Genomic DNA, 18,874 nt, shown 5'->3' on the forward strand with positions numbered 1-18,874 from the left:
GGTTGCTTCCAGCACTTGGCTATTGTAAATTCTGCTGCTATGACATTGGGGTGCATAGGTTCTTTTGGATTGATGTTTCAGGGTTCTTAGGATATAATCCTAGCAGCGGAATTGCTGGGTCAAAAGGCAGCTCCATTTTTAGTTTTCTGAGAAAATTCCATACTGTTTTCTACAGTGGTTGCACCAGTCTGCAATCCCACCAACAGTACACTAGGGTTCCATTTTCTCCACGATGCTCCAACAGTGTTTGTTGCTTTCTTTAGATGGCCATTCTCACTGGTGTGAAGTGGTATCTCATTGTGGTTTTATTTTGCATCTCTCTGATGCAAATCTGAAGCATCTTGCATCTGATGCAAGATGTTCAGTATGGCTGTTCAGAGACAGCCATACTGAACATCTTTTCAGCCATACTGAACATACTGTTCAGCCATACTGAACATCTTTTCATAAGTCTCTGGACCCTATGTATGTCCCCCTTAGAGAAGTATCTGTTCAAGTCCTTTGCCCATTTTTTAATTGGGATGCTTGTCTTAGAGTGGAGTTGTGTGAGTTTTTTACATATTTTTGGAGATCAAATCTTTGTCTGAGGTATCATTGGCAAATGTGTTTTCCCACATAGTTGGTTCTCTTTTCATTTTAATGCTCTTTTCTTTAGCCGTGCAGAAGCTTTTTATTTTAATAAGGTCCCATTTGTTTATTTTTTTCTTTATGGCCCTTGCTCTGGGACATATCAGTGAAAATATTGCTGCGTGGAATATGTGAGATTTTCCTGCCTATGTTCTCCTCTAGGACTTCAATGGTGTCACAACTTATTTTTTTCCAAATATTTAAACTAATTGTTGTTTTTAAAAAATTTTTTAGATTTTTTATTTATTTATCTTTAGAGGGGAAGGAGAGAGGGAGAGAAATATCAATGTATGGTTGCCTTTCGTGCGTCCCGTGCAGGGAGTTGGCCTGCAGGGAACCAACCTGCAACCCAAGCATGTGCCCTGACTGGGAATCGAATCGCGATCCTCTGGTTCGCAGGCTCGTGCTCAATCCACTGAGCTATGCCAGCCAGGGCTGTCACAACTTATTTTTAAATCTTTTATCCACCTTGAATTTATTTCTGTGTATGGTGTAAGTTGGTGATCGAGTTTCATTTTTTGCATGTAGCTGTCCAGCTCTCCCAACACCATTTATTGAAGAGGCTATTTTTGCTCCATTTAATGTTGCTGCCCCCTTTTTCAAAAATTAATTGAACATAGATACTTGGGTTTATTTCTGGGCTCTCCATTCTCTTCCATGTGTCCATGTGTCTGTTCTTATGCCAGTAACAGGTTGTTTTGATGATGGTGGCCTTGTAATACAGTTTGATTTTAAGTATTGTGATCCCACCTACTTTGCTCTTCTTTCTCAAAATTGCTGTAGCTATTCAGAGTCATTTATGGTTCCATATAAATTTCTGAAATATTTGTTCTATGTCTGTGAAATATGCCATTGGTACTTTAATAGGTATTGCATTGAATCTATAAATTAATTTTGGTAATATGGATGTTTTGATCATGTTAATTCTCCTGATCCATGAACATAGTATACGTTTCCATTTGTTTATATCTTCCTTAATTTCTGTCTTTGGTGTTGTGTAGTTTTCTCAGTACAGGTCTTCTACCTCCTTGGTTAGGTTTATTCCTAAGTATTTTATTTTTCTTGTTGTTATATGAAATGGTATTTTTTTCCTGATTTCTGTTTCTGATGTTTCATTGTTGGTATATAAAAATGCCTTTGATTTCTGGTTATTGACTTTGTATCCCACTGTTTTGTCAAATTCATTTATTAGGTTGAGCAGTTTTTTTGGTGGAATCTACAGAATTTTCTATGTACACTGTCATGTCATCTGCAAACAATGCCAGTTTTGTTTCCTCTTTTCCAATTTGAATGGCTGTTGTTTCTTGTTGTTGTTGTTGTCAATTGCTGTGGCTAGGACTTCCAATACTATGTTGAATAGAAGTGGTGAAACTGGACAACCTTTTCTTGCTCCTGATCTCATTGGAAAAGCTTTTAGTTTTTGCCCATTGTGTATGATGATGACTGGGTCTCTCATATGTGGTCTTTATTATGTTGAGGAATGGTCCCTCTATTCCCACTTTGCTGAATGTTTTGATCATGCATGGGTGCTGTACCTTATCAAATGCTTTTTCCACAACTACTGATATGATCATGTGATTTTTGTCTTTGCTTTTGTTTATGTGATGTATTATGTTTATTGATTTGGGAATATTGTACTATTCTTGCATCCCTGGGATGAATCCCACTTGGTCATGGTATATTATCTTTTTAATGTATTGCTGGATGTGGTTTCCCAATATTTTGCTGAGGATATTAGCGTCTATGTTCATCAGTGATGTAGACCTGACGTTTTCTTTGTTTGTTGCCCCTTTATCTGGTTTAGGGATTAGGATAATGCTGGCTTCATAAAAAGAGTTTGAGAGTCTTTCATCTTCTTGAAATTTTTTTAATAGTCTGTGAAGGATAGGGGTTAGCTTTCCCTTAAATGCTTTGTAGAATTCTCCTGTGAAACTGTCTGGTCTAAGGCATTTGTGTGTTGGGAGATTTTTGATTACTGGCTCAATAACATCAGCTGTTATTGGTCTATTCAGGCCAATAACAGCTGCTGCTTCTTCACTGAGATTTGGAAGATTATATTTTTCTAGAAATTTGTCCATTTCTCTTAGGTTTTCATGTTTCTTATCATATAGTTCTTTGTAGTAATCTTATAATCTTTTGCATTTCTGTGGTGTCAGTTGTAATTTCTCATTTCATTTCTGATCATGTTTATTTGGGTGCTGTCTCTTTTTCTTGATGAATCTGCTTAACAGCATGTCAATTTTGTCATCTTCAAAGAACCAGCTCCTGTATTCTTTGATACTTTGAATTGTGCTTTTAGTCTTTATGGCATTTAATTCTGCTCTGATCTTGGTTATTTCCTTCCTTCTACTTGCTCTGGGCTGTCTTTGCTGTTCTTTGAGTTCTTGTAGGTGTAGGGTTAGGTTGTTCATTCAATATGTTTCTATGTTTTTAGGTAGGCCTGTATTACTATGAACTTTCCTCTCAGGAGTGCTTTTGCAGTGCTCATAAATTTTGGGTTCTTGTAAGTTCATTTTCATTTGTTTCCAGAAACTTTTTGATTCCTTCCTTCATCTCATTCTTGACCCATTCATTGTTTAATAGCATGGTAATCAATTTTGATGAGTTTGAGTGTTTTTGAGGTTTTTCCATGAGGTTGGTTTCTCGTTTCCGTCTTTTGTTTCAGAGAAAATACTTGATATAATTTCAATTTTCCTGAATTTGTTGAGGCTTGTTTGGTGCCTATCATGTGGTCTTTGAAAATGTTCCATGTGCATTTGAAAAGAATGTGTATTTTCCTCCCTTGGGAGGAAAGGCTCTATATATATCAGTTAAGCTCATTTGACCCAGGACATCGTTCAATGTCACAGTATCTTTGTTGATATTTTGTTTGGAAGATCTATCCATTTTTGACAGTGGGGTGTTTAAATCCACTACTATAATTGCATTGCTGTCAATATCTTTTCTGAAGTCCTCCACCTGTGTTGGGTGGATACATATTTACAATGTTTATGTCTTCTTGATGTATTCTTCTTTTGAGTATTGTGAAGTGACCTCTGGATCTCTTTTTATGGCCCTACTTTTGAAGTCTGTTTTGTCTGACACGAGTATTGCTATGCTGGCTTTTTTTCCTGTCTCTTTGCTTGGAATATTTATTTCTAGCTCTTCACTTTAAGTCTGTGTAGGTCTTTTGTTCTGAGGTGGGTCTCTTGTAAGCAGCATGTGTGTGGGTTATGCTTTCTTATCCATTCAGCTACTCCATGTCTTTTGATTGGAGCACTCAATCTGTTTATGTTTAAGGTAATTATTGACAGGTACTTATTCATTGCCATTTTTCATACCTGTGTTTCTCTCTTTCTCACTTTCCCCCCCTTTCTTAAAGCAGTCTCCAAAACTTGTCTTCCAGAGCTGGTTTGGTGGAGGTGTATTTTTTTAGACTTCTTTTGTCTGGTAAACTCATTATTTGACCTTCCATTTTAATTGAGAGCCTTGCTGGGTAGAGTAATCTTGGTTTCAGTCTTCTGGATTTCATTACTAGGAATGTTTCTTGCCATTCTCTTCAGGATTTAAATGTTTCCATTGAACTTCCACCAAGTTGGAGGCATAGGTGGAAACACTGTGCCTTCTCCCACAACCAAGTTTGAATACAACAAAGATTTGGAGAAACAAAGACACAACCAAAGGACAGAAAATTGAATTATACGGAAGTCCGACTACATCTAACCGTTCAACGGGGATGGTAAGAGGGGCGGAGCCAGCAGCGAGCAGGGTCCGGCAGGACAGGACCCCCGACCCAGGCGCGCAGGCAGACGGGAACCAGTTGGGGTGTGGGGCAGACCGCGGGCGCATATTCGCACACAGTGAGACAGACCACGCAGGCCCCAGGGGGTGAGGGCTGATGGCGGTGGCACACTCGCGTGCAGTGGGACGAAATGCCTGGGCCCGGTGACGGCAGCAACTGCGGCACCAGTGAGGGCTGTGGCGGCAGGTGGCGGACAGGACGCCATAGTCCCTCTTTGACCCCGCCCCCACATACAATGTCACAACCCAGCGACTTAGTTGCCCTGTTCTAGTGAACACTTTAGGGCTCTGATCCTGCTATGGAACAGGCACAAACAACCCAAAAGATGGCGCGAGAAGAACTCAAAGTCCCAGAGCCAATAACTCTCAGCGACCAAGAAATTGCCAGCCTCTCAGAAGCACAATTCAGGACACTATTTATCAGGATGCTCACAGAACTGGTAGATTATAGTCACAAATTAGAGGAACAAAGTCACAAATTAGAGGAACTTATGAAGGCTAAACTAATTGAAATGAAGGGAGATGCACAGGAAACCAATAGTGATGGAAAGGAAACTGGGACTCAAATCAATGGAATGGACCAGAAGGAAGAACAAAACATCCCACCAGAAAGGAAGGAAGAAATGAGAATTCAAAAAAATGAGGAGAGGCTTAGGAACCTCCAGGACATCTTGAAATGTTCCAACATTCGAATTATAGGGGTACCAGAAGGGGGAAAGAAACAGCCACGAGTGGAAAACTTATTTGAACAAATAATAAAGGAGAACTTCCCCAGTCTGGCAAAGGAAATAGACTTCCAGGAAATCCAGGAAGCTCAGAGAGTGCCAAAGAAGTTGGACCCAAGAAGGAACACACCAAGGCACATCATAATTACATTAGCCAAGACCAAAATGAAGGAGAGAATCCTAGAAGCATCAAGGGATAAGGGGACAGTCACCTACAAAGGAGTACCCATCAGACTGTCAGCGGATTTCTCAAAAGAGACCTTACAGGCAAGAAGGGGCTGGAAAGAAGTATTCCAAGTCATGAAATCCAAAGACCTACAGCCAAGATTGCTTTATCCAGCAAAGCTTTCATTTAGAATGGAAGGACAGATAAAGTGCTTCTCAGATAAGGTCAAGTTCAAGGAGTTCATCATCACCAAGCCCTTATTATATGAAATGCTAAAGGGACTTATATAAGAAAAAGAAGATGAAAAATATTAACAGTGAAAGGACAGCAAACACACAGTTATTAACAACCACACCTAAAACAAAAGCAAACCAAGAGGACAGCTAGATCAGGAGTGGAACCATAGAAATGAAGAACACATGGAGGGTTAGAAATAGGGGGGTGGGAGGGGGAGAAGGGGGGAGAAGGCACAGAAAATAGCATAGAGGGTAGGTAGAAAATAGATAGAGGGGAGGGCGAGAATAGTGGGGGAAATATAGAATCCAAAGAACTTGAGACACGTGGTTATAAACTAAGGGGGGGAGAATGGTGGGGGAGGGAGGGTGCGGGTGGAGGGGAATGAAGGGGGGGAATAGAACAACTGTAATGGTATAATCAATAAAATATATTAAAAAAAAATAAATGTTTCCATTGAGTAGTCAGCTGCCAGTCTTATCGGGGCTCCCTTGTATATTACTTCCTGTTTCTCCTTTGCTGCCTTTAAGATTCTTTCTTTGTCTTTGTCTCGGAATTTTTTCATTGTAATTTTGATGTATCTTGAAGTGGGCCTCTTTGGGGTCCTCTTAATTGGGAATGTCTGTGATTCTTGGATTTGTGTGGCTTTTTCTCTCATCAAATTAAGGATGTTTTCCATCATTACTTTTTCAAAGAGGTTTTCTATGTCTTCTTCTTCTTCTGCTTCTGGTATTCCTATTATACAGATATTATTCCATATCGTGTTGTCCTGTAGTTCCCTTGACACCTCTTCCTTCTTTCTGAGTCTCTCTTTCTCTTTCTTGCCCTATGTGGGTGTTTTTTTCTACCTTGTCCTCCAGCTTGCTGATTTGATCCTCTGCTTCACCAAGCCTTCCATTGTGTTCTTCAGTTCAGAAATTGTATTCTGTGGGGGCAACATTGCCAGCAAGTCACCCCATCTGCCGCAGATGAAAGTAAAACTACCAAGACATCATCTGCTTGGGGAGGAGAGGTGGTCAATCTTTCAGAGGAGAAAGACTCGGAACCTCTTCTTCCATGGATTTTATTAGGTTGTAATACATAGGAATACAGGTAAAGGTCATCAATCAATGTCAGGAGGCAAGGATCAAATAGTAGATAACATTTCAAAGAAATCTGAGGGCTTAGTCTGAGTCAGTGTCTGTCAAGTAAGGGGGTTGCAGAAACTTTGGGAGACATACTCATTTCCTGTTCGGACCCTTATCATATGAATGAAAGCACTATAAGTAAAGCAGGCTTCACAGAACTTTGTGAACTCTCTCTTATGCCGGATCACTCTTTCCAGAACCTGCTCTAGCCAGCAAAGAGCTGCACTGATTTCCCAGTCATAGGTTTTTAGCCTTAAGTGGATCAGAGCCAGGAAGCACTTCTCCCAGATGGAAATGGGGACTCAGGCTATGTTAGAATAGTCAGAGGGTGAGGGTACATCACACCTTCTTTGCTGCAGCCCCCCCAAGTCCTTCCTTGAGGGCCTTCCAAGTGATCATGTCTGGCTTAGGTTGCCCCCACTCTGAGGGGTCCTACCTGTCTCTGACTAACTGACCAAGTGTTGTGGGCAGGGGATGAAGCAGAAGCAGTGCTGCTGCCAGAGATAAGCTTTGTCTCCTTGGTGGCTCACATCCAGGGGTTGCTCACTGAGCCTTAGCCATGGACAGCAGTTACAACTCCTGAGACCAGGCAGAGTGGTTCTCAACAGTATTCTTCATTTCCTCTTGGCCCTTGTTGATAGTTTCTATTTCCTTTTTCATGTTGATATAATTTGCAGTGAGTTCATCGCATTTTCCCTATATTTTTTGGTAATTCTCTGTGAGCTCATTGAGCTTCCTTATAGCCATTGCTTTGTTCTCAATATCTGATAGTTGAGTTGCCTCTATTTCACCTAACATTCTTTCTGAGGCTTCCTCCTTTCCTTTCATTTGGAGATTGTTTGTCTTCTCTTTTTGTGAGACTCTTGTTAGCCTCTGCTTATTAAATTGATCTGTTCTTACTTCCTCTTTCTGTGGTGTGAACCTCTATAGTAGGATACCTTTGAGATTCAGTGGTGCAGTCTTCAGGATATCCTGAACCTACTGCTCATGGGCTGTTGTTTATGTTGGTTCTCTGGATGTGTTTGGGTTTTGGTTGTTGTTGGGTCTTTCTTTGGTGGGTCCTTCCCTCCAGCTGGTTAACTGAGGGTCACTCCACCCACTGTGTTTTGTATGGTGTTGTGCAGGTGTGGACAGGTTCTGTTGAAGCTGCTTCTTCTCTCTGTCCAAGGTTTTGAGGCTTCTCTCTCTTTTACTTAATTGTTTGATCCAAATAATTTCTCCATTTAGTTGCAGTTTCAGAGTGGTTCTGGGTGGAGGTTAGTGTGGCTAACCTGTCTCCAGGTTGTCTCCAGTGTTAGCCACACTCCAGGTTTCACTGTCTCCTCCACCATCTTCCTTTACCATCTTCTGGTGGTTCCTTTGTTGGTGAGTTCCTCTTCCAGCATGTGTATTGGTGTTCACAGCTCCAACCTCCTCTTTTATGTGATCAGTTGGAGGGTGAAGGCAAAATGGATTAAGAAAGCAGGAGTGTATTCTATGGTATTTAAAGTACCAACCCATAGAGAAGAGATAGGAGATCCTTTGGATAAGTATAGTGTTAACTGTGATATTTCATCCAACTAGCCACTTTTTAGGAAGGGTGGAAAAGAGATAAGACTCTTGTTAGAGGGGAGAAGGATTGTGAATTGAGTCCAGAAAACAGAGAGTTTGTGGGAGGTCAGATTATGAGATGTAGCAAGAGTAAAGGATAGAAAATAGGAGTACTGTATGAGAGAATAGAGTTAACCACAACCATAATAAAGTTCTGGAAGATAGTGAAATGGGCTAAAATATGGCTGTGGGCGTGCTGTGTAGTACTTTCCATCACATGGAACAACTATTATTTACAATAAGACTGGAACTACAATCATATGACAGAAACTATATGATCTGAATAACAAGAATAGTAAGTAATGATCTAGACTAGTGTGCTATTGGAACACAAGTGAAGTTAAAGAAAAAAATTAAAATACACTGTGAAAGGGAAAAAACAGGAAAACCAGCCAAACAATGCAATTAAACAAACAAATAAAATGAAGAAAATTAAACAGAAAGAAGAGAAATAAAAAATACTAATAAAAGAAAAGAAGTAAAAATAATGAAAATAATAATAATTATAATAACAATACAAATAAACAATAACATGCAAGTTCTCTGGAATAGCAAAGTGAAATTTGTCTCAGTTTCTCAGTTGTTGAGATTTAGCCTTGTGACCTCCCTCTCACAGCTCCATTTCTTATTGCCTCATTTGGGCGGGGCAGGGGGGGAGAAAAAAAAACAAAAAAAGGAAAAAGCTTCCTGCTGACTTTAAACCCACCAAGCAAGTTCTGCTCATCTTCCTGGCTGTAGTATGCTGAGGCATGTTGGGCTTTGCTTTCTCCCTTCCTTTGGTTTTGGGAGTATGGGTGCCTAGTCTGGGCCATAATCTTCACAGCTGCACAGCCTCCAGCCCAGTTCCTCCACTTGCTGCCAGGCCCCTACTGCCCATTTGAGCCAGTCTGGTACCTTCAATCTACCAGTCATGCTTTCCTTGAGGTGCACTAATTAGGGAAAACTCACTCACAACTTTCTCCCTTTTTGCTGTCCTAGGTGCTAGGCACTCTCAAAGTCTCTTCAGGATAGTTCAGCTCCCCCACTGAATTAATTCTTTCTGAGGACTGCTATCTCCCTGAGCCCTGCTGCTCTCCTCTGCCAGGGGTGAGCCTCCTCCTTCCTCTTAGCAAGCCAGCCAGGGGTGCCGCAGCAGGGGCACAGCCACCAGGGCCATAGCCTTGCCCATGGGGTTGGGCATGAAGCTGAGGCTGTGGTGGTGGGGACAGAGGCATGGCCTCCACTGCTTAGGTGCAGGGGTATGGGCACAGCCAGCTGTGGGGTGGCAGGGGTGGTGGTGGGGCCCTGGCTGCCGGGGCTATGGGGGTTGGGGTGCGGCCACTGTGGGAGAGTACCCTAAACAGCCACCAAGAGCCTTTTTGAACAAAATCCTCCTGTTCAAGCCTGCCACTCCTAACAAGAGCTCAGCCTCTCACACAGCACAACCATCCAACCAGACTGGAGACTATCCGGGTCAGGGTCCAACACTGCCCAACTCTTCTCCCTTCTCCAGGCATCACCCAGCTCCCCTATTTCTCTGGTAATGACCCAGCCAGTGTCCACAGTCTCAGTGGGTGAACACCACCCTTGTCCGTCTTCCACTTCATGTTTATTCCCCCCAGCAACTTCAAGCCTCCAGGCCCATCCTGGTGCTGTTCTATCCTCTCTGCTTGGTAAGGGAGGGGACTGTTTATTTAGCTCTGGTGCATGAATCCTGCAGCAAGATGCAGAAGGATTCCTGAGGCTGCAGAAGCCCTGGCTCCTCCTCTGGTCCCAGGGACCTTACTATCCCAAAGCAATCTCTTTACCATCTATTTTTCAATGTCCTCTACAACTTTTGGTTTCCAGCCTTCATATAGGCTGGGATACCACGGCCTGTTCACTCTGTTCCTCAGAAGATTGGCTGGATGTTCCACCTGTCCAACAGGGGAAGTAAGGGTCTGCTCTCATCTACCTTGTCACCATCAGATGACACTATTGTTTATGCCTGTTATTTCTAGAACTTTTCCTGTTATGGGATTTCACACCCAGAGTAGAAGGTGTTCCTCTAGCAAGCATAGGCAGATCCTGCTAGCTTTTAGTTGAGTTTGCTTTGAGGCAAAGGAAACTGCATCAGGTACTCATGTTGCATAGATACTTCATGATAGTAGATATGGGGGAAGCTAGAGCTATTGAAGATTATTCTTAGAATATATGCTTTGAGATAAAGCAGGCAGTGAGATAGGGAATCCCCAGCAATTAGTGTAAAATTCCTCACTGTCTGGGATGGACAGAGGGTAGGACAATGTGGGAGAAAAAAGGAGAGCTATAGACATGGTAGATTAGAGAGGCTATAAATGAGTTTACACTGCTGCCTTTGAGAGGAAGTGGCTATGTTCCCTTCCTTTGAATCTGAGTGTGTTTGTGATGATGTGGCTAATGGAATAAGGCAGTAGTGACATTTCCATGCACAGGTCTCCAGAAATTTGAAGCTTCTTCATGTCTGTTGGAACATTCACTCTTAACACCCTGCTGCCATGTTGTGAGGGAGACCCAGCAGCCCTATGTAAAAGCCTATGTGGATGGGAACCAAAGCCCCTGATCTTGCAGCTGCCAGTGTTGCTGATGGCTAGCACTGACTTACCAGCCATGTGAGTGCACCATCTTGGAAGTGGATCTCTTAGCCCCCATTAGCTGCCCCAGCTGAGGAAAGCAGAAAAATCTCTGCCTGATGAGCTCTGCCCAAATTGCATATCCATGAAAAAAAATGATTGCTATTATTTTAAGCCACTCAGTTTTGGGGTAGTTTGTTTTATAGTAACAGATAACCAGAGCAGTGGATAACCTGGGGAGAAATTTATTCATTTTTTAGTATGGAAGGATTGCAATCAACACTCGGTTGTACTTAGAAGTGAGTGTTTGTGAGTGTGCATGTGCACATGTATAAATATGTGCATGTATGTGCACTCATGTGTGTGTACACAGGCATGCAATTTAGGCTAAGTGACTGGCCAGTGGTGCAGACTTTATGCCATTAAGTGTGGTTAATCGTTGTCGTAAAAACCATGCAGGGGCCCTGGCTGGTGTGGCTTAGTGTATTGAGCACCATATTGAGAAGCAAAGGGTCGCCAGTTTGATTCCCAGTCAGTGCACATGCCTGGGTTGCAGGCCCGGTCCCCAGTAGGGGATGCTTGAGAGGCAACCACACATTGATGTTTCTCCCCTTCTCTTTCTCCCTCTTTTCCCCTCTCTCTAAAAAATAAATAAATAAAATATTTAAAAAAACATGCAGAGACCCAACTGAGGGATGAGCAATAAGTAATGTTAAGTATACTAACAAGAGTAACCAATGATCATTTCCAGGTGTGGTGTCCAGAGAGGGTGGTGATAGTCAACACCCCTCCTTGTCCATCCTTGACTCTGTCCTGTCAAAGTGGAGCTGCAACATGATTTATTCCCATTTTGGGAAAAAGACATTTTTGTTGTGCTAACAAAAATTTTGATGCATCACTATTTTATTTACAAAGGAGAGATTCAACAGTGTCACGCTAGCAGGGGAAATTCATATAAAGTCTCAAAAGTGTTTTGAGTTCACTTAAGACCAAACCACCAAACTCTGCAGTAATGAAGAAGTAGTAATTTTGCTGTCGTGCTTGGAAACCAACTACGTTCTCTGTCATTCAAAGTTAGGGTTTTCTCCCATCTCCTCAAGAGCTTTTGTCATTCCTTATTTTCCACTGGAGAGCACAGTATCATTTTCTTTTTCTCTCTTCCATGTGAGGGGAGAGCCACAATGCATAATGGTACAGCTTAGATAATGTGAGTAAATAAAATTTTTTAAAAATATTAAGCAATATTCCAGCATGCAAGTCCCAGTTTGGGAAAAAAATTAAGTCCTTTTGGAAGTTGCCTTAACTCTTTGGGGTCTCCATGGTATCATTCCATAAATGATTGCCTCTGTGCATCAAACAGCACCCCAGTGGCCTGAAAGAGTTAACACAGCTTCCAGAAGTGCCCACTGAGGTCCCAGGAAGGAGTGTGAGCCATGGGAGGATCTGGCTGAGTGTACAATTACTGTTCAACTCACAGTGGCCCAATTTGCTTTATTGTAGAGTGCCTCCTGGAGTCTCACAGCTCAAAGATGATCTAGATGCTTCTGAGTCAGTTGCCTGCAAATTGGTCTTTGAGGGGTTTGCCAGTGCAGTGGGGTGGGGGGGCATAGAATTTGTTAGGAAGACTTCATAGCAGAGTTCTCATTCCTGGGGAAGGAAATAATCTTACCACACAAGTTCCCAGCCAAAGGATTGACTTTTTCTTCCCAGAGATTAAAGTTTCTGAGTGATAGCTAATTTCCCTGTGGTTGCCATAAATTTTCTAGACATGCACATGCTACTTAGATACGCATGAAGTAATTCAGCTTCCCACTCTGTGGCTTAGCTGATTCTCTGGGCTTATCCTTTGGCTCAGCTTCAGTTTCTGTAAAGTAGGAATAATATTAATACCAGATGTTGTGAGGATTAATGGGAAAAATGCATGTAAGTGTTTGGCCCAGTATTTAGCTCAATACCAGCACAAAATACACTTGGCTATTGTTCTGCATATTGGGGCTTTCATGATCATGTGTTCACCTATCAAATATTTGTTGAAGGTCTACAATGTACAATAGTGTTTAAAATTTATCTAGCTTTTTTTGTAGTTTTAGCAAAGTTCTGATGCACTGCTTTCTTACATATGAAGGAAAGGGACAACTTGATTTATAGGAGAGAAAATAAAAATAAGTTTCAGAAAAAAAAGGTTTTTTTTCAAAACGAAATGAATACCCAGGTACTCCCCACCCATGTAAAGTAAATCATACATTTCAGGTAAACTGAAGTCACCCATGCATGCATTCTACAGCTCATCCACCCTCCATCCTCCTACATTAGTAATTCTTATCTGCTGAATTATCAGAAATATGTATACCTGCACACACATACATAGTTCTACAGGTTTTCATAGGCTCATATTGTAATGTACTTCTGCAACTTGCTTTTTTCACTCAACATTTTATTTCTGGGGTTTATCTGAAGCTCTATTTCTTTTTCAGTTCTATTGGTATTCTTATATAAATATGCCACAAATTGTTTACTCATGGTCCTACTGATGAACATTAAGCTTTTCCCATTTTTCACAATCACGAATAATGCTGCAGTCATATTTCTTGTCCACATCACCATGTGCATGTGTTGACTTTCCTTAGAGAACCTGGTAGTGGAATTTCTTGGCTGTAGCACATGCCCCCCTTTAGCATTCTTGGATTGGTTAAATGCTCTTCAAAGAAGTTCTTCCAAGTGATACTCCATCAGTAGAGGACACGCATCAGACTGCACGGGGGTTGTGCGGCCCCTCACTGATGCGGACCCTGGTTTGTGGGGTCTGCCATGTTCTGGATGAGACATGAGACATTCACATGGACTACCAAGTCCTGTGGAGGGAAAGGGCAGGTATGGCTTTTCTCTCAAGAGGAGTAAAAGCCCTGGCCTCCACCATGACAGGACTTTATCGGGTTTCTGCTCACATTACATGATGGTCCTCCTTTTCTGTACACAGGTTCACTTTAGGAGGTACCTCTTACAGAAAACAAAGGAGCTGATGCTGCTAATCACATCACAGAAGGATATTAGCAAATGAAAAGGGAAAAGTGGTTGAATCAGTTACACTTCATACTGGGGAGTTTTAGCATGGATTTTAGGAAGTTACAGTAAGCACTTTCTGTCTCAACTCAGGGTGAGGGAGTTTTAGCAAAAGCAAATAGCAAAATGGCTTAGGCACATTGCAGGCCTGATTCCCCATGGGAGAACCTATCCATGGGCATGAGTCCTGTGCTTCTCCAAGTGGGAGCTGGGCCCATGCCACGTAGAACCATCTCCTACACCTCACATTCACTCATGTGTTGTCAGGATTTTTATTATTACCAAGTTGAAAGGTATAAAATATTTCATTGTGGTTTTAATTTTCATTTTCCTTATTATCAGTAATTTTATATTTATTTCATCTGTTATTAGTTACTTGTTTCATTTGCCTGTTTTTAAAAAATCAGGTTGTTTGTCTTTATCTTATTAGTTTGTAGCAGTCTTGATATAATTCCTTTGTCAGTTATATGCATTGCAAATATTTTCTACCAATCTGTGGCCTGCTTCTTCATTTTGTATACAGCATCTTTAGTATAAAGATTTTTAAAGGTTTTTTTTTTACTTTTTAACAAATATAGTATCTCTAGCAAGGAAATACACTGAAATGATTTCTTTTCAGAATTTGATGTCTTTTTCACCTTTTCTAGAAGAAGAATTTTAGTCAGATCTTTCAGATCCCTTTTCAAGGGAAAAGACTCAGATGAAAAGCAAAACTAGGAACAGTATTACTACAGAAGCCAGGGGAAATTCTGAAAAGAGGAGAATTGGTAAGATATAGCAATTGATGGGGTAAGGAAAGTGAGGGAGAGGGAGACCTAGTGAATCACTCTTGGAATTTCCCACAAGGGCAACTGGGTGCTTGGCAAGGTTGTTACAGGTGGGCACAGGTAACCAGGTTGTTGGTGATTGGGACAAAGAATTGAACCAAACACCCAGAGTTTATAGCAGAGAACATGGGAGCAGGCCAACTCCAAGCAGAGATTGACATCATGGGCTGGAGGGACTCTATTCTTATAGGGCAGATCCTTCCTGGCTAGTTTTGGCATGATTTTACTGCACATATGCAAATAGTTGTATTACTTTAAAGCTATTGCACATATGGTCTCCCATCATTTTCCCTGATTGGCTGCCAGAAAAGGGGGTCCCCCTAGTACTAGGTTCACCTTTATCATCGCCAGAGAATTATAGCTCTCCATGTCAGAGATTGGTAGAAAGGAAAGGAATTATTTATTCAAGTTATACAGACTTAAGAGTAATGATTTAATGTCTTTGTCAAAATCCCAAAGTCCTTTAAAACATCCACAAAAACACACAGTCCTTCCTTCCCCACTTTGCCCAGTCTGAGGTACTGTATCTCAGGAAAAGAAATAGAAAGCCACATGGTGATTCTTTGCTAAAGTCATGTGTCAGTTCTCTGTTAAAGCTGCATGATTATTCTTCTCATGGCTGTGGTGGGGGAGGGGGAAGGGGTCTCCCACTCTGGACAAAGCTGCATGGTTCTCCCTCACCAAGGCTGTGGAGGTCCCCAGTCTGCCAAAAGTGTGCAGTTCTCTCTTCAATGCCTGCTGTGTCTGGGTTTAAATCCCCCCACCAATCTTCCTCTGCAGTCCCATTTCCAACTCCTCCCACAATCGGCGACACTTGCCAGCACTCCCATATCCTTCCAGCTTTACTGTGCTGCCATAGTGAGTCTGGGCAGGTGTGGTACTGCAGAGTGGAGCCAATCATCTCCAAGCTCTCATGCAGGTGCTGTAACCAGGGGGAGTTGCCTCCCAGCTACATCTGGGGTGGAAGTCACTCCCTTCTCCCTGGCTCAAAGCTTTGCCACAGCTATTTAGCATATCTATGAAACCAGTTAAAGGTTATAGATGTTAAATGACCGTTCTAGAAGTTATCTGCAAAGCTGTTGCTATGCAAAACAACTCAAGGGCCCTGCTCCATATATCCCACCCCCCAGCTCAGACTTGTGGTGGTGAGGACATCCCATATTTTTAATATTTCCTGGACACCCTGAGTTCTGGCCCCATTACAAATCCTTCTTTTGGGGGTCCCCAGGAGGCACCCTCCTACAAGGCCATTTGCTGAGATAAGATGCAACAGGTTTGGAGGAAGGCAACGAATTCAGTGATGTGTGTTTGATGTTTCAAGAGCACAAGTTCAGGGGAGATGTCCAGGGCCCAGGTGGCTGTGAGTTTGGAGCTCGTCAGAATTCAACAGGCATGAGGTTAGGGATACAGTAGAAGCCCGAGGGCAGGTAATGTAGTGGCCTCTGGACACCGGAGAAAGTGAGTTGAACCATTGGTTAGGGTTGACAAGGAGACGGGGAGGTGACTCTCTGGCTTTGCTTTGTAGCTGTGACATGTCTGACCAAATCCTGTTGTTTGCATCAGGCCTGGGAACACTCCGTGGGAATCATCTGCTTTCCCAGTCTCCAAAAGCTGGCTGAAGAAGTTTCCAACCAACTAGCCCAAGAAATACAGAAAGTGCTTGTGGGAAAGCCTGCAGGTAAGAGAAGAGAGGTCCTGGAGAAAACTTATGGGAGAACAAAGCAGCTCTGAAGACTCCTCCCAGGCCTCCTGCTCTGTCCCTCTTTCCTTTCTAGTGGAGTTAGAATAGTGCTTTCCAAACAGACCAGTGGGCCCAGTTCTGCCACTGAGTACCTTGGGAACAAAGGGAAAGGCTAGCAGAGCATCAGAGAAAGGGGACTTAGGGAACTCTGTCGCTCCTGGGAGGGACAGACAGACAGAGAGGCAGACACACACACACAACCAGGGGTTCTGCGAGGAAGTGCTAGAATAAAACAGGCAATTGAGTATTTAATGAGGAGTTTGATGCAGAAAGGACACAGAGGTCAAAGCATATTTTTTGTTGCGGGGTCCCTGACTTGCATCCTGCCACTCAGAGAGCTGGACTCTGGTGGCTTGGCTATGGAGGAAATTCCAGGGGGAAGAAATAGTGTGAGCACGGTATAGATTGCAGGTGTCCCTGTAACATAAAGGTCTGCCTGATTCAGAAAGTGAGGGGAAGACTCTGGATTGTGGGAAGTTTATCACTGAAGAACTTGCTCATCATTTGGCAATAAGGAGTCATTGATGGTTGTTGAACAGGGATGATTGCATGCTAACAACTGTCCTTCCAGGAGATTAATCTGGCTGTGTATGCAAGTTTGGTGTAGATTCAGGGTGGCCTTCTGAGGAAGGCAGGAGTGCCTTAAAGATGCTAAGGTGCATCTCCCAGTGTAAGGAGCCCAAGTGGACAGGGAACTGGGTGAACAAGTCACTGTGTCATTCTACTGGTGGCACCTTTTCCCCTTCTTGTGTTGTCATCAGAGCAAGCACGGGCAGCAGCTGGGCAGTTGCTGAGGTGGAAGGGAGATACGGATCAGGATGGCTACCTGCTGCTCAAGTCAGTGTTCGTGCTCACAGGGACAGACTCGGTAAGTGCCAGGACCCACTGGCCCAGCCCTGGCATTCCTCACCCACATGCACAGGGAAGTCTCAGCACAGGGCAGTGACATGTCTCAAGAGTCTTTCTTTCCATGAAACTGATTTCTTGTTTCTCCTTCCTTATTTCCCCTTTGTTATAGAACATGGACTTCTGCAACTCTGAAATTTGTGTTTGAATATTGTTTTTCAGTTTACAAACTGTGTAACCTCAAGCAAATTGTGTTACCTCTCTATGACCCTGTTGTGTTGCTAATTTTAGAATTTAGGGTGATAATGCCCCAATTCTAGGGTAGCTGTGAAGATTGAAAATGGCTGATGTCCCTGTGTGTCAGAGCAGGACTGGGTGTGTCCCATGCACTGTGCTCATTAATCCTTCCAAACCCTAGGAGTTGAATTATGGTGATATCACATTAGTGGTGAGCAATCAAGTTTACCCATGTTGTGTAACTGCAGTCTGTCTGACTCAGTTAGGGCCCATGCTCTGAGTTGCTTCTCTTTTTTTGCCTCCTATCAAACTCAGACTGTAGGAGCCACAACTGCAGTCACCCGTTCATGTATACCAGTCCAGAGACAGTGCACAAAGGAGGCCTCTCCCCCTTTTCTTCCTTCCTGCACCCCATCTGGCTGTACTCATATCTTCCTGTTACTGAACAAGGGTTGGGAGGGGGCAATACCTGACCCACCCAGGGACTGTATACTAATACCTATTGGGCTCTTCTGTCCTCCGCCAATTGGAAAGACATCTCTCAATGCCAGAGATTTGTGAAAAGGAAACAAAATGTTTATTTAATGCTATTCAGGCCTAATGCCTTCATTAAAATATTAAAGTCTTTAAGGGTATACACCTACACACACACACACACACACACACACACACACAAACACACAGCACTCCCTTCTCCCACTGTCCCAACTCCAGGTACTGTAAATCAGGAAAAGAGCACACGTCCATTTTTTCAGGTTGCTGGCACTGTGAGCTGTGTCGCCTGTCCAGGCAGGATCTCCAACTAATCCAAAGTCATGAGGCACCTTCCACTGGCAAGAGTTCTTTGTACCAACTTCCAGTCAAAGTCTCTCCTGCTTTCCAGGCCACTCAGCCAAAGGGAGCACGCCAAAGCCGCGTGGGCTTCTTCTACCAAAGCCACACTTCACAAAAGGCGCGTCTTTTTTCTTCACCTGGCCAAAGGGATCTCCATTCTGGCAAAGCTGCGTGGTCTTCCCTTTCACCTGGCCAAGAGGGGGTCTGCACTCTGCTGAAATCGCATGGCTCTCCCTCCTAATGGCTACAGGGGTCTACATCTTTCCAAAACAGCGTGGCTCTCCCCCTCACCTGGCCAAGAGGGGGTCCTCACTCTGCTAAAGCCACATGGCTCTCCCGCAGGCACTCAGAGAAGCAGCCCCCAATTCCATCCTGGGTAGTAGCCACTCACTTCTCCCTGGCCCCAAACTTGGCCACAGCTATTTAACATATCTATGAAACCAGTTAGAGGTTATAGATATGTTAAATGACCATTCCAGAGGTTAGCTGCAAAACTGTTGCTATGCAAAA

At 43.0% G+C, this 18,874-nt stretch overlaps 1 protein-coding gene across 4 annotated transcripts in view; it reads left to right on the top strand.

The window, feature by feature from the left end:
* Positions 1-18,874, top strand: part of WDFY4 (WDFY family member 4) — a 370,216-nt gene that overhangs the window by 26,286 nt on the left and 325,056 nt on the right. For all 4 annotated transcript variants that reach the window (XM_037056671.1, XM_037056674.1, XM_037056673.1 and 1 more), the window contains exons 3-4: positions 16,270-16,384; positions 17,209-17,315. In XM_037056671.1, coding sequence (XP_036912566.1) covers positions 16,270-16,384; positions 17,209-17,315 — 222 coding nt within the window. The remainder of the gene's footprint in view (positions 1-16,269; positions 16,385-17,208; positions 17,316-18,874) is intronic.

The sequence above is a fragment of the Sturnira hondurensis genome, unplaced genomic scaffold, assembly GCF_014824575.4.
Source record: "Sturnira hondurensis isolate 20B ecotype Veracruz unplaced genomic scaffold, ASM1482457v3 Scaffold0009125, whole genome shotgun sequence".
Classification (NCBI taxonomy): domain Eukaryota; kingdom Metazoa; phylum Chordata; class Mammalia; order Chiroptera; family Phyllostomidae; genus Sturnira; species Sturnira hondurensis.